This window comes from Bufo gargarizans, chromosome 6 (genome assembly GCF_014858855.1).
Source record: "Bufo gargarizans isolate SCDJY-AF-19 chromosome 6, ASM1485885v1, whole genome shotgun sequence".
Lineage (NCBI taxonomy): Eukaryota > Metazoa > Chordata > Amphibia > Anura > Bufonidae > Bufo > Bufo gargarizans.
The window spans coordinates 140,228,923-140,243,841 of record NC_058085.1 but is presented as its reverse complement, the minus strand read 5'-3'; the positions used below and the strand labels follow the sequence as shown (position 1 = coordinate 140,243,841).

The window sequence follows — 14,919 nt, the reverse complement described above, 5'->3', positions numbered from 1 at the left end:
ACTTTTTGGTCTAAATGTTGGGGTTCTTTGTGCACGGATGGAAGACAAGAGAAGAGGTTAGCAAGAGCTGACTGCAATGCGCTCCTGGGAGATGCAGATGCTTGATTTCACATGGGATGAGCTGCTGCCCACCTAGAGAAAGCGAAGATACCAGACTTGCAGAGAGCAATAAGCTAAGGCCTCTTGCACACGACCGTATGTATTTTGTGGACCGCAAAAAACTGATGAACAAAAAATACGGATGACATCTGTGTGCTTTTTGTTTTTTGCAGAACAGAACAGCTGGCCCTTCATAGAACAGAACTATCCTTGTCCATAATGCAGACAATGATAGGACATGTTCTGTTTTTGTGCGGAACAGAAATACGAACATACGGTAACGGAGTGCACATGGAGTAACTCCCGTTTTTTTTGCGGACCCATTAAAGTAAATGGTTCCGCATACGGTCCGCCCAAAAAACATGGAAATAAAATACGTTCGTGTGCAAGAGGCCTAAAAAGAATAAGAATAACACTAGACAGCAGTGTTCCCCCCCCCCCCCCCCATTTATATAGTGAAAATAATAGTGTGCATCACTCCAGATATTTTGTAAAATTTGTTGGATAACCCCTCTAAGTCCTCCTTCAGACGGCCATGTGTATATTGCGGTCCACATACAACAGATCTTCAAAATACGGATACCTTCCGTGTGCATTCTGCATTTTTCTCATTTCCATCATTTCTGTCCACAATACGGATAAGAATAGGACATGTTCTTTAAGTTGCAGAACTGACATTTGTGGGATGCATGAGCCCTGAATAGGAATTGGCAACAAATCGCGATAGGTTCTCCAGAAAGTGACTACATTAGGAAGACATTAAAAACAGTCATTTTGGAGTCCATGGAGAGACAACTTGGTAAAAAAGATAGTGTAGTAATAGTTCTCCCTGAGCAATGCTGCTGCAGCTCTGCTTTTTCAGGTTGGCTCCTGCCTACCATGACAGGCTCACCAGAGCGCACAGAGAGCTCATTTGTACTGTATTACACCAAGGACAGAATAGTTAACTTAGGGGAGGCACTGTCCTGCAGATTTCGCTTCGCAGGAGCCATTATGGCACTCCCTAGCACATCCCGGCATGCTGTCTCAGTTGTAACCTGGACGGTACTGAAAATGAGCTCTATAATTTCTCCTTTTTCCTTCTCTTTTCTGCAGAATTATATGTAGCTTTTCTTAAGTTATCAGACCCTCTCCAAACTTCCTGCACGTCATGTTCATGTCACAATGTGGCCACAGCATGAACAGAGTTTTGCCCACCACATGATTGTTTAATAATCTCTCCAGGCAGAACGTATTTTGGTATACCCATTTTTAGTTTTTTTTGTGAATCAGCAAAGTGCTACCCGAGGCTGGCCGACATCTTATGCAATTGCTCTAAGGGTACAGCCACGCGTTCAGGTTTCTACATGCGGTTCTGGAAGCCAAAACCAGGAGTGGATTGTAATGAGAGGAGAAGTCGTATCTGTCCTTTATACTTTGCCTCCCTTTTTATGATCCACTCCTGATTTTAGCTTCCAAAACTGAATCAGTTCAGTGGCCTACACTCCTAAGCAAACATCAAGATGGGCCCACATGATGGTGCTGGACAGAGGTGCATCCTCACCACCCTTAGGCCAATTCTTCACTTTTTTCTAAGAAACAAAATGCCTCCTTCTCTTGGAAGAGGAGTATTAAACAGCATCTATCCACTTTGTCTCAAGGGGATGGTACAGACCATGTCTGGGCCCCTTTTCTCCAAAGGGCACCACTTCATGATTCTCCTCTGTTGTGTATATGCCCTCAGTGCAATGTATATGAGATGGGAAGCCCTGTATGGTTTGTGCAGCAGTCTGCACATACCATATTCTGACCTTAACATTACCTACTGGTAGGGTCCATGTACTTTCCCTGTTCTCCAGTACACGGATCCGATGGAATTCCATATGTGTATTCAGACATCCGTTTTTCCCCCCCCGTAGCCCATTGATCCGCAGGGATAAAGCTGTAGCATGCACTGCTTTGGTCCGTTCTGCAGACAGGACACACCCATTCTATTCAGTGGACTCCATGTGTGGGCCTGGTTTCCATTGCATACAAAATGATAAAACTTTATAAATAAAAAAATAAGTTTGCTGTCTTTGGGCAAGTTTACACTTTGGTCAGTTATTTCCATCTGTTATTGTGAGCCAGTAGTGAAGCCTACTCAGAGATAAGGTATAATGGAAAAATTTGCCCTTGTTCTGTGTTTTTGACCTGTACCTGGTTTTGGCTCGCAATAAGGGCTCATGCACACGACAATATGGCTTTTTCAGTGTTTTGCAGTGTTTTTTTTACGGATCTGTTGTTCCGTTTTTTTGTTTCCGTTGTGTTTCCGTTTCCTTTGCATTTTTCCCTTCCGTTTTTCCGTATGCCATATACAGTATACAGTAATTACATAGAAAAAATTGGGCTGGGCATAACATTTTCAATAGATGGTTAAGCAAACTGAACTAAAAAAAACAGCCAGTATACTGAACGCAAAATACTGTCATGTGCATGAGCCCTTACTGATGGAAATAACTGCCCAAATAACTGGTGTGATTCAAAAAAACGGATCAACCACAGAGAAATACGATTGGGACATGTCTTGAACTTGAGGCTGTGAAGATAGAAAACCCGGATGCAAAACAGTATTTTGCTATAAAACAGCATGTGATATAAAACAGGGGTTGTATGACTGTTGAATTTCAAGAGAGGAATATAAACAGCTCATATGCAATAATGTAGCAAATGAACTTATTACCTGAACTTCATAAATCAGCCAGAGGGAGGCAGCAGTGAGCAGATGAAGTGACTAAGTATAGGGGGTCTATTAAGATTGAGAAAAGGAGTTGCAGGGTGTGAACTAGGGACAAGGGAGGAGTTGTAATGACTAGCTTTGGTACTTACACTCCGGCGCTCAGCTGAATGTCAGCATACAACCTGGTGGGGGATTCTAGGAGACTGTTCAGAGTTCTCCCCCAAATTCTGGCTGATCATGATGACGTTTGTGTACAGAAGTCTGATCCTTGTATTTCTGGTCTCTTCTACAAGCTGTGGTAAGTGGACAGAGAATTGTATCACATATAGTTCCTGTAACTTGTTTTTTTAGCCATAAAAATCTATGTATGTCCACGCATCTGCTTAATGCACAGATGTAGATTGTAAGCTCTGGAGAACAGGGAGTATGTTTATTGCTTCCTCTGCTTGTAAAGTCCTGCAGAATATGTTAATAAAGTTTGTTATTACTATCTTGTTGAGCAGTTACATATGAGTCTCCAGCTTTTGGGGAAATACAGCTCCCAGCATTGCATTGGCATGCTGAGAGTTGTAGTTCCACAACTGCTAGAGGTGTCAGGGTATACTGGGAGCTGTATGTCCATGATAACTAGAGATGGAGGCTAGAGGCTGTTGCTTCATAACATCTGGATATGTCAGGGCATACTGAGAGTTGTAGTTCTACTACCCCTAGAAGTGGCAGGGCATGCTGGGAGTAGTAGATCCACAACAGCTGAAGATTTATGGTTAGTGCCCAGTGCTGGGGAACTGCATGCAATGTATAGATATCTGTGTGTACATGTCTCCTTCTTGTTTGTGAAGAAATATTTAGTATGCAATAGGCGATACCCTGTAAAAAAGTCAAAAATGTCAGAGCAACATGAAAGTGCCTGAGACTGCCTTATAACATATGATGTAGGCATAGGACTGAATCACTTTTCCCACTGTCCACACGTTTCACACAGGATCTGAAGCATTATATCTAGATAGATAGATAGATAGATAGATAGATAGATAGATAGATATTAGATAAAGATGATAGATAGATAGATAGATATTAGATAAAGATGATAGATATGAGAGAGAGAGATAGATAGATATTAGATAAAGATGATAGATATGAGATAGATAGATAGATATGAGATAAATAGATAGGTAGATAGATATTAGATATAGATGATAGATATGAGAGAGAGAGATAGATAGATATGAGATAGATAGGTAGATAGATAGGTAGATAGATATGAGACAGATGATATAAGATGGATAATTACGGTAGATAGATAGATAGATATGAAAAAGATATGAGATAAACAGATGACAATTTCTATACAGTGCTGCAGTAAATGTGCCATATAAAAAAAATGACCGTATGGCTTTTTCAGTATTTTGCAGTCCACAAAAAATACGGATGACGTCCGTGTGCATTCCGTTTTTTACAGAACGGAACAGCTGGCCCCTGATAGAACAGTACTATCCTTGTCCGTTATGCGGACAATAATAGGACATGTTCTATCTTTGAAAGGAACGAAAATACGGAAACGGAAGACATATGGAGTACCTTCCGTTTTTTTCAAGACCCATTGAAATTAATGGTTCCGTATACGGTCCGTATGCGGAATGCAAAAAATGGAACGGAAGCAGAAATGTTTTTTTTCGTATGCAAGAGGCCTAAAACAGATCTTAGATAAATAGATATATACTATGTGTGTCATTGTTTGGCAAGGTGCCATGTCTGCCTGAGAATTTGCTTTAGTTTGGAGAACATTTCGACTTATATGAGGTAATGTCAAGTAAAGAACATATGCCCTGTCTTGGTAATATATTCCTTTTGCCTTTAATATACACTAACCTAAAGAATTATTAGGAACACGTGTTCTATTTCTCATTAATGCGATTATCTAGTCAACCAATAACATGGCAGTTGCTTCAATGCATGTAGGGTTGTGGTCCTGGTCAAGACAATCTCCTGAACTCCAAACTGAATGTCAGAATGGGAAAGAAAGGTGATTTAAGCAGTTTTGAGCGTGGCATGGTTGTTGGTGCCAGAAGGGCCGGTCTGAGTATTTCACAATCTGCTCAGTTACTGGGATTTTCACGCACAACCATTTCTAGGGTTTACAAAGAATGGTGTGAAAAGGGAAAAACATCCAGTATGCGGCAGTCCTGTGGGCGAAAATGCCTTGTTGATGCTAGAGGTCAGAGGAGAATGGGCTGACTGATTCAAGCTGATAGAAGAGCAATGTTGACTGAAATAACCACTCGTTACAACCGAGGTATGCAGCAAAGCATTTGTGAAGCCACAACACGCACAACCTTGAGGCGGATGGGCTACAACAGCAGAAGACCCCACCGGGTACCACCCATCTCCACTACAAATAGGAAAAAGAGGCTACAATTTGCACGAGTTCACCAAAATTGGACTGTTAAAGACTGGAAAAATGTTGCCTGGTCTGATGAGTCTCGATTTCTGTTGAGACATTCAAATGGTAGAGTCCGAATTTGGCGTAAACAGAATGAGAACATGTATCCATCATGCCTTGTTACCACTGTGCAGGCTGGTGGTGGTGGTGTAATGGTGTGGGGGATGTTTTCTGGGCACACTTTAGGCCCCTTAGTGCCAATTGGCCATCGTTTAAATGCCACGGGCTACCTGAGCATTGTTTCTGACCATGTCCATCCCTTCATGACCACCATGTACCCATCCTCTGATGGCTACATCCAGCAGGATAATGTACCATGTCACAAAGCTCGAATCATTTCAAATTGGTTTCTTGAACATGACAATGAGTTCACTGTACTAAAATGGCCCCCACAGTCACCAGATCTCAACCCAATAGAGCATCTTTGGGATGTGGTGGAACGGGAACTTCGTGCCCTGGATGTGCATCCCTCAAACCTCCATCAACTGCAAAATGCTATCCTATCAATATGGGCCAACATTTCTAAAGAATGCTATCAGCACCTTGTTGGATCAATGCCACGTAGAATTAAGGCAGTTCTGAAGGCAAAGGGGGGTCCAACACCGTATTAGTATGGTGTTCCTAATAATTCTTTAGGTGAGTGTATAGTGACATGTATGGGGTGACCCAAGAAAATAAGAAACGTCTTAAGATGAAGAACATTCTGATAAAATGTAGCATTCACCACCTCTACTTTGTAGGTCATATGTGAAAACTCAGTGCTTCAGAAAGGCTCGAAAAGTGTCTGTTCATGGCTAAAGTTTTCTTACTGTGGCACCATGACTTGGGTTGTCAATGGCTAACACATCTGGACCGTCACATAAAACACATCTAATATGGCAAATTAGGTTTATGTGAAGCGTAATATAACACCATTTATTTAAAGGGGTTGTCTCACCTCAGTAAGTGGCATTCATCATGTAGAGAAAGTTAATACAAGCCACTTACTAATATATTGTTATTACCCATATTGCCTCCTTTGCTGGCTGGATTCATTTTTCTATCACATTATACACTGCTCGTTTCCATGGTTACAGACCACCCTGTAATTTATCAGTGGTGGTTGTGCTTGAACAATATAGGAAAAAGCACCAGCCTATGTGTGCTCCCATCGTCCAGGCCACCAATGAGGCTGACGCTTTTTCCTATAGTGTGCAAGCATGACCACCACTGATGGATTACAGGGTAGTCGTAACCTATGGAAACGAGCAATGTATAATGTGATGGAAAAATGAATCTAGCCAGCAAAGGAGGCAATATAGACAATCACAATACATTAGTAAGTGCCTTGTATTAACTTCCTCTACATGATAAATGCCATTTACTGAAGTGAGACAACCCCTTTAATGTCTAGTGTCTTTCCAGTGTCCATGATAAAAATTAGATACATTTTTTTTTTTGACACTGGTGGTACTTGAGCAGGTCACAGTAAATATGTTCACTATTAGTTCCTGACCTATAACCGTGTATCACTTATAATCTTTACAGTTCTTTATAGTTTTTGAATTTGTTGGTTGTCCGTGATTTTTTGATAAATTGTCCAGAAAAAAAATAAAAATTTTGGTTGGCAACCCTGTATTGGTGTTGGTGGTGTGATGGATCCGGCAGTGTGTCATGGCCTCCATTTAGAAGAGGACCCTGCTCATTTATATAGGTCATGCTCCCTTCCAATGGAATTTGAATTGGGAATAGTACATATGGTCTTCAATATAGTTACAGACCACATATCAGACCTCAAAATAAAGATATAGGGGCAGATTTACCAATCTTGTCTAATATTTAGAGAGTGTAAACTGAGACTAAGCAGTCTAATGAGGCAACAGTCACTCGTGCTGGATGATGAATTTTGGTGCACTTTTGTCAAACTTTACAAAATGTATTGGTTTGTTTCACTGGTTTGTATTTAACTTAGTAAATCCTCTGCATAGATCCAGTTTTGGACTGGGGTGCCAATGATGATCTAGTCTCTGGTTGCAGTCTGGCTCTTGGTCTGGCTCCGGGGACTCTGGGGACTGGAAACAAACATCAATGTAGCCCTGGGGAAGAAGAAAGCAGCTGCACTCCAATCCAGGAGCCCACTTCTGTCCCAGAAGGCAGTGGGAGGCAGGAAATTGCTGGTGGCTGGCTGCTCGGCTTCTCAGTGGACTTCCCTTCCTTCTTCGCTCCACCCCCTCTCTGCTCTGCGTGCTCAAGGGTGGGAGGGGTCAGGGTGTGTAAACGTAGAGATCAGGGCGCACAGTGCGCGGCTGTGCGCCCTTGAGCTACCCCGCCTTCCATCCAAGTTGGCAGAGCTCCGCCTCCACCCTCAGCCTGAAGGTAAGCTCAGTCAGACCAGAGAGACAGCGGTGTCAGTCTCTCTGGTCTGCTGCGCCCCCACGGCTTCACTGAGGCTCTGGACTGTCTGTACATCATCTCCGGCCGCCGGCTCAGTGCTGTGCCGCCTGAGGGATTCTTACTAGAGCGCCAGCCGCCACTTAACCAAGGTTTTTACCGCACGGTTCCAGCGCCCCTGCTAAATTGTGCCCTAGGCGGCTGCCTAGGTCGCCTTACAGGTGGCGCCGGCCCTGGCCTCATGCACACGGCCGTTGGGCCCGCCAGCTGTGTGCACCACGCATCACGGATGCGGACCCATTCAAGTTGAATGGGTGCGGCCCGCTGCATGGATGTTGCCCATGCATTGGGGACTGCAATTGCGGTCTCCAATGCGCTGAACGGCCGCACAACAGCAGTGTGCATGAGGCCTAATAGTGCAGTCAGTAACTGGTATTTATGACCCTGGCCCTAGGAGTACCTCTCCTTATCTGCTCCGTTTCTTCTTTGTTCCATATTTCTCAGGTTGTCTGGGCATCAGCAGATAAGCAGGGTCACCCAGGTGTAGCTGCTGGTGTGTTCAGGTAGCTTTATGGTCATTTCTGATCTTTAGTGATGCAGGTCTTGCATTACTGTATAGGACTCCTTCAGCTTCTCCTGCTAGTATGGTATCTCCCATGTAAGTCTTTGAGCCATTTTTCATTTTCTGCTTATTTTAGCATTGCACCTCTGGTGCTACAATGATTATATAGGATAACATGCTTTTGAATATTTGGGCAAACTGACTGAATATGGTATCAGCCACTGTATGGTGGTCTTATCCATTAACTCTATGGTGGTATTATCCAGTTACTATATGATGGTGTTAACCAGTTAATGTATGGTGGTGCTATCCAGTCACTGTATGGTAGTGTTTACATCACGTTTTTCTCATCCGTTTAACATATACAAAAAACGTATATCTTAAACGGATACCTAAGACTTATGCCATACAGTGGCATCCGTTTACCATAGAGTTTCATTGTAAAAATAAGTATACATTTTTTTTTACCGGACTCTGCAGGATACAAGAACGTAGTGTGCTCAGTTTTCGTATCCTTTTTTTTGTAACGTACAGTACAGACCAAAAGTTTGGACACACCTTCTCATTCAAAGAGTTTTCTTTATTTTCATGACTATGAAAATTGTAGATTCACACTGAAGGCATCAAAACTATGAATTATATGCATAACAAAAAAGTGTGAAAAAACTGAAAATATGTCATATTCTAGGTTCTTCAAAGTAGCCACCTTTTGCTTTGATTACTGCTTTGCACACTCTTGGCATTCTCTTGATGAGCTTCAAGAGTTAGTCACCTGAAATGGTCTTCCAACAGTCTTGAAGGAGTTCCCAGAGATGCTTAGCACTTGTTGGCCCTTTTGCCTTCACTCTGCGGTCCAGCTCACCCCAAACCATCTCGATTGGGTTCAGGTCCGGTTGTTTTCCTTTGGTAAGACTGTCCATGACCAAATATCGTTGGTCAATTATCATGACGATAGTTGTTGAGGGAAATAGGACTTTAACATGGGCATACTTAGGCTCGGTGCCTAGGGAGGCATGGTCTACAGGCTAACATACAAAAGCCATATTCTGTCCAATTAAAACAATTGCTATTCCCTATATCTTTGCATGCAGTGTTCCCTCTAAGCTGAGTGCAAGAAAACAACATGATGAAAAGCATTAATTGGTAGAAACTGTCTCAAAGGGAAAAAAAACTGCCCATAGCAACCAGTCACAGCGCAGCTTTCATTTTCCAAGAGCACTATAAATGGAAGCTGTGATTGGTTGCTATGGGCAACAGACTTATCTTATTTTAGGCTGGTTATAAATCTGCCCTCCTAGGTCTGAAAACGATTCTACCGGTCTGCAGCTTTTGAAATGTTTAGGGCACGACCAAATGTACTGGTTCAGCAGCGGAAAATCTGCAGCGTATCTGTGGAATGTGGAAATTCACCGATTGAACACAGATTTCACATTTTGCATTGCAAAAGGAAAAAAATCTGTGGCAGAAATCCACAACATAAACAGACATGCTGTGAATTAAAAATCAGCACTGCACGTCAAGGTATGTCTGCAGCACGTGGATGAGATTTGTCCAAATGCTGTGGATTTTCTGCATGCAAATCCACTGCAGAAAGTCCTCGGTGTATACCCCACCAGTTATCATTTCCAGTTTCCGAATTCTGCAATTTATTGGGGCCTCCTTTCACTGTATGTAAGAAAATGATGGCAGTATTCTTCATCTTCATATACTTCTGTAGGTAACAATATCTTTATATTTCAGCCTCCATCTGCTCTTCACGAGGAGTGAGCTCCTGTAAGCAGTGCCTAGCTGTCAGTCCCATATGTGCCTGGTGTTCACAAACGGTAAGGCCCTGTAGATTGTCAGCTGCTTGGACAAGAATTTGTTTGATGTCCATCTGCCCAAACCACAATATTGGCTCTGCTAGGATGAGACTGATGCATTATAAATATTGTCCTAGGATTCTTGCATGTTGTCTGATTGTTTGGTTGAATTTGTGCAGCGTTCCCTCCCTGATGCCGTCAGTGGTCTGCAGATCCTTCCCACTTTCCTTCAGCCTCCTAATAAGGCAATGTTTCCCTGGGTTCACACTCCACGTGGGGCTGTGTCTCTCGGCTCCCCCAGCACATCTCACATCTGGGAATCCTTGTACTTGGAGCTGAGGCGTCTACTGAACAAGCTTTTGGTTTATATGTTTCAGTCATTCCATAGATATTCTATGACTGCGGGGGGAGTAGCAGAAGAACCAGTTGGACAGAAAAGATTTCCATACCAAAAACATTCAGATGTTTTCGACAGTCCTTGTCCGAATACCTTTTAGGCCAGGATTTGCTGGAGTTGGGGAACACTAACTCAGGAACCACCTTTTGCGCTTAGACTCGGTACCTTAACTAGTCCAACACACAGCACTTTTTTATAGGTCTAAGAATAAAGGACAAGAATAGGACTGCTCTATTAGGGGCTGGCCATTCCATTCCGCAAAATGGGTGTTTTGGGGATCCGCAGTTTGCGGACCGCAAAACATCCAACGGTCGCATGCATGAGGCCTAAAGCTGCCTCCCTTACCAACCTGTCAGTAGACAGCTATGCCAAGGTCAGATCTATGCTCAGGTGGACCATCGGTGCCTGCACTGATTTCAGTTGGCACTGTGTATGGTAGAGATTGATAATTTACGACTCTCCTGCTGCAAAACTACATCGCTCTGCGTATCAGCAAACAGATAGCTGCGAAAACCAAGCTCAGTTACATATCAAACATTGTATATATAGTGAAGTACAGGTTGTACAATACCAGAACAGGCTGCACTATATACTACCCACATGTAACGTACACCTGGGGTGGACTGAGAACTTAAAGTGGCCTCGGAAAAAAATCCTAAAAGTGGCCCCATGTTGTAGTCGGGTTCAAATTGACAGAAACGGGGCAAGACAAATAGGCAGGGTCAGCAATACCATAGTGCAAAATACTGTCCCATTAGAACCATGTACCCAGGGGTGCACCTAGTCTTTCTGCTGCCTGAGGAGAAAACTAAAACTGTGCCCCCCATGCCAATTTCTTAACCTAACCCCTTTGCCACAATGAATGTGCTCAATGCTCATGGCCCTTTTGCTGCCCCCGTCTTTCCCCTTCCTGGTGCTGCCTGAGGTGATCGCCTCACCTGGCCTCATTGGTGGTGCACCCCTGCATGTACCACAGAGCAGCACAATATATTACCCCAAAAGCTTTCCCTCTGTGGTGGCCATTAGTCGCTGCCATTTTCTGCCCTCCTCTAGTTCTCTCTGATTAGGATATGGAGCAGGGAGCTTATGAGGTGAATTTAGGAGGGCATGTGGGTCGCTGGCCGGGTACAGAGTTAATAATACTGTAAGTTCATTATGTATCTGGCCAGCGTCAGAGAGGACTTTCTAGTTATAGGAATGCGGCAGGCGATGCAAAGCCCCACCCCTTCCGCTAAGCCCACCCCTTTTTCTCATCACTTCGGAAAAGTGTCGAGAAGCCTAAAAAGGAGTTTCGGAGGGGTGCCTAATTTATGATCCCTTCCCCAGAAACTTGTAAAATAGTCTCAGACCTACGGTTTTTGACAATTTGAATGCCTTTGTGACAGTTTGTGACTATTTGAATGTCTTGTCACAAATTAAGTACATCCTCTAACGTAAAACTCTGATCTTTGTTAAAAGGCCTCCAATGAGTCCCCTCCAGACTATTGTGTCTATGGCCCATGGCGGCTGATGTGAAGCATATCTATAAATGCCGTTAAATGAGACCTGTCACCTCTCCTCTCATGTCTGCTTTAGTAACTACTTGCATTCCCCATGTAATACCAATGCTGGAACATCTTCTTATATAATTCCACCTTGTGCCATTCTTCTACTATTCCTGTTTGAAGTTTACAAATGATTTGCCACCAGTAAAGGGCCATCTGAGTGTTACCAGGTGAAGGCGTGTCCTTCCATAGTCTGACACTAGCAGCACTGTTTGGATAGTGTAAGACTGTGCAGGGACACACCTATGGGTGATAGACCTTTATTGCAGACTGTTGGGAATTCATTACTAAAATTCTTGTAAGTATAGTAGAGGAATGGCACAACATAGAGTTATAGAAAAAGATGCTGAAGAAGCGTTACTACTTGGCGAACACTGGTAGTTACTAAAACAGTAGATATGATAGGACCTATAGGCAACATGGTTGCCCCCATTAATCATGTTTAGGAAATAGAATTACAGTAACAGAAAATAAAAGAGATTAAAGAGATATGTCACTATCCAGTTTATACTGACAGTAAAAATGATATGTTCCCTTTAATGAGGCCATACTTTTTGTGTATACTGAACCACTGCGCAGTTCCAGAAACCTTCATTGTTGGCATATTCTTCTCTGACACTGGAGCTGATGATGGTTGGCAGTAGTTGTTCTCACAGAGCTAGAAGTCTGTAACCAACATGTTCTGAACAATGATAAATATGGCAGATCCACCATCCATATTCTTTGGACTGCCTTGCAAAATAGATTCAAGATGTTTAGGATGGCAACTCTGCGCACTGCCAGCACCACGCCTGGAGTCACCCAGTGGTAGCCTGTCATTAAAGGGCTGACCTGTTGCATATGCGCTTGGCTTGTGAGCAACTCTGGAAAAGTAAAATCTGGGGGAGACATCAGCCTTCTCAAAAACTATTTAAGGCTTCTTTCACATTAGCGTTAGAATTGTCCAGCAGGCGAACAGCCGTACTAACGCTAATGTGAAAGAAGCCTTAAGGGAATACACTTCAGTCCCAAAGTAAATTGGTCACACAGCAGTCCACTAACAGGCCCAAGACTTATGGCATCCTTAACTCCTTCTATGCCACTGTAAATTGCAGCAGTGTTTCCCTTCCATGCTAAGGCTCCATTAACACGTCCGTAACGTGTTTTGCGGATCCGCAAAACACGGACAGTGGCATTTGCAGACCGCACATTGCCGGCACTAGAAGAATAGGAAATGTTCTATTTTCTTCAGGAACGGGATTGCGGACCTGAAAGTGCAGGTCCGCAATTCCGTGTCCGGGCAGCACATCGTGCTGCCCCATAGAAATGAATGGGTCTGCAATTCCGTTCCGCAAAATGCGGAGCGAAATTGCAGACGTGTGAATGGACCCTAACAACTGATGAAGAATTTTTTCCTCTGTAAGGGGGCTGATGAAGTATCTACATATAAACAGTCTAAGGCCCCATGCACACGGCCGTGTTTCACAGCCGTGTGCGGGCCGTGGAACCGCGGCCTGGATCCCTCCTGAGAGCAGGAGCGCACGGCGTCACTGGTTGCTATGACGCCGTGCGCTCCCTGCTGCCGCCGCAATACAGTAATACACTGGTATAGATCTATACCAGTGTATTACTGTATTGCGGCGGCAGCAGGGAGCGCACGGCGTCATAGCAACCAGTGACGCCGTGCGCTCCTGCTCTCAGGAGGGATCCAGGCCGCGGTTCCACGGCCCGCACACGGCTGTGAAACACGGCCGTGTGCATGGGGCCTCAGAGTGTGTTCACATGGCAGATTTTGACACATCAAAATAGGCAGTGTACTCCACGTCAGACACTGCGAGGTTTCTGTCCCAATTGTTCACTTTGCATGTAGTTTCACTGAAAGTAGCTAAACCGCTAATGGACACCTACTGGAGCTTCAAAAGACATCCACCTGGACACTGAGCCAAGAAGGGCCATGTCCCTTCTTGGCAAGGTCGTAGCTTTAAAATGCCAGCCCATGAACTACAGTGCTATCTCCCATTGAAAGCAGTTGGACACTACGTGGCCGCCACCAAAATTATGGAGTGGTCTCTGTCGTGTGAACGAGCCCTAAAATATTCCACAACATTATTCCACAAGGCTTTTCCTCTTTGCTTCAGGAGCAGCCAGGGCTGGTTCTAGGTGAAATGGGGCCCTGGGGGGCGAAAAACAATAAGGGGCCCCCCCATGGCACTTGCTGACTTTAACGTCCCGTATTGACTCTGTAATTGTGGACGTTCATACAGAAGAAACTGTATATTGTGGGGCACAGTGTAGGCTATATGTGTATAACAAACATATTTCACATGAAAACTTACAAATACTTGGCTTGGCCCTTAGGGATCTCGGACACCACTTCAACACTTTGGCTGGGGGGCTCGGTGGAGCTGATGTTGTGCTTTATCCTAATGAGAAAGATTTCATAATAAGAATTAGGAGAAGGGGCAGAGGGGTCGCAGAGCAGGGAGAGGCTGGTGCTGCTACTAGGGGGTCATACCATAGGGGAGTAATAAAGCCCACCATAATGCCCCCCCAGTACAAATAATTCTCCTTATAATGTGACAATTCAAAAAATGCCCACTTGTAATGCCCCCAGTTGAGCTAATGTTCCAAATAGTGCCCCCATAATGTGCCAGTATAAAATACCCCTATATAGTGCCCCCAGTAAATGCCCCCACAGTGCTCCTCTCCCCCCTCCATCCCAGTACCCCCCATAATGTACCAGTATAAAATGCCCCATATATAGTGCCCCAGTAGATGCCCTCCGTGTCCCCCATAATTTGTAAGTATTGTGGCAATGTGAACATTGAGGTGTTGTTTGCACCAGGAGCGTGTCACTAAGGGGCCCTGCCGTGGTGGAGTAAAAACCCTAGTCCAGGTGTCCACTAAAGTAGTTGGGGGACACCATATAGATAGTGTAGCTGGTTCAGCTAGTTAAGGGCGGGCTTTTACTGGGAACAGGCAATGTGTTGGGTGGGTGCCTGTTCCCCATGCTCCAGTCCGGGACTTA

The 14,919-nt window shown here is 44.1% G+C and overlaps 1 protein-coding gene across 1 annotated transcript in view; it reads left to right on the top strand.

The window, feature by feature from the left end:
• Nucleotides 1-2,923: 2,923 nt before the first annotated feature.
• ITGB3 (integrin subunit beta 3) overlaps nucleotides 2,924-14,919 on the top strand; it is an 86,310-nt gene continuing 74,314 nt past the window's right edge. The window contains exons 1-2 of the mRNA XM_044296513.1: nucleotides 2,924-3,095; nucleotides 9,910-9,992. Of these exons, the coding sequence (XP_044152448.1) occupies nucleotides 3,035-3,095; nucleotides 9,910-9,992 (144 nt within the window). The 5' untranslated portion in view covers nucleotides 2,924-3,034. The remainder of the gene's footprint in view (nucleotides 3,096-9,909; nucleotides 9,993-14,919) is intronic.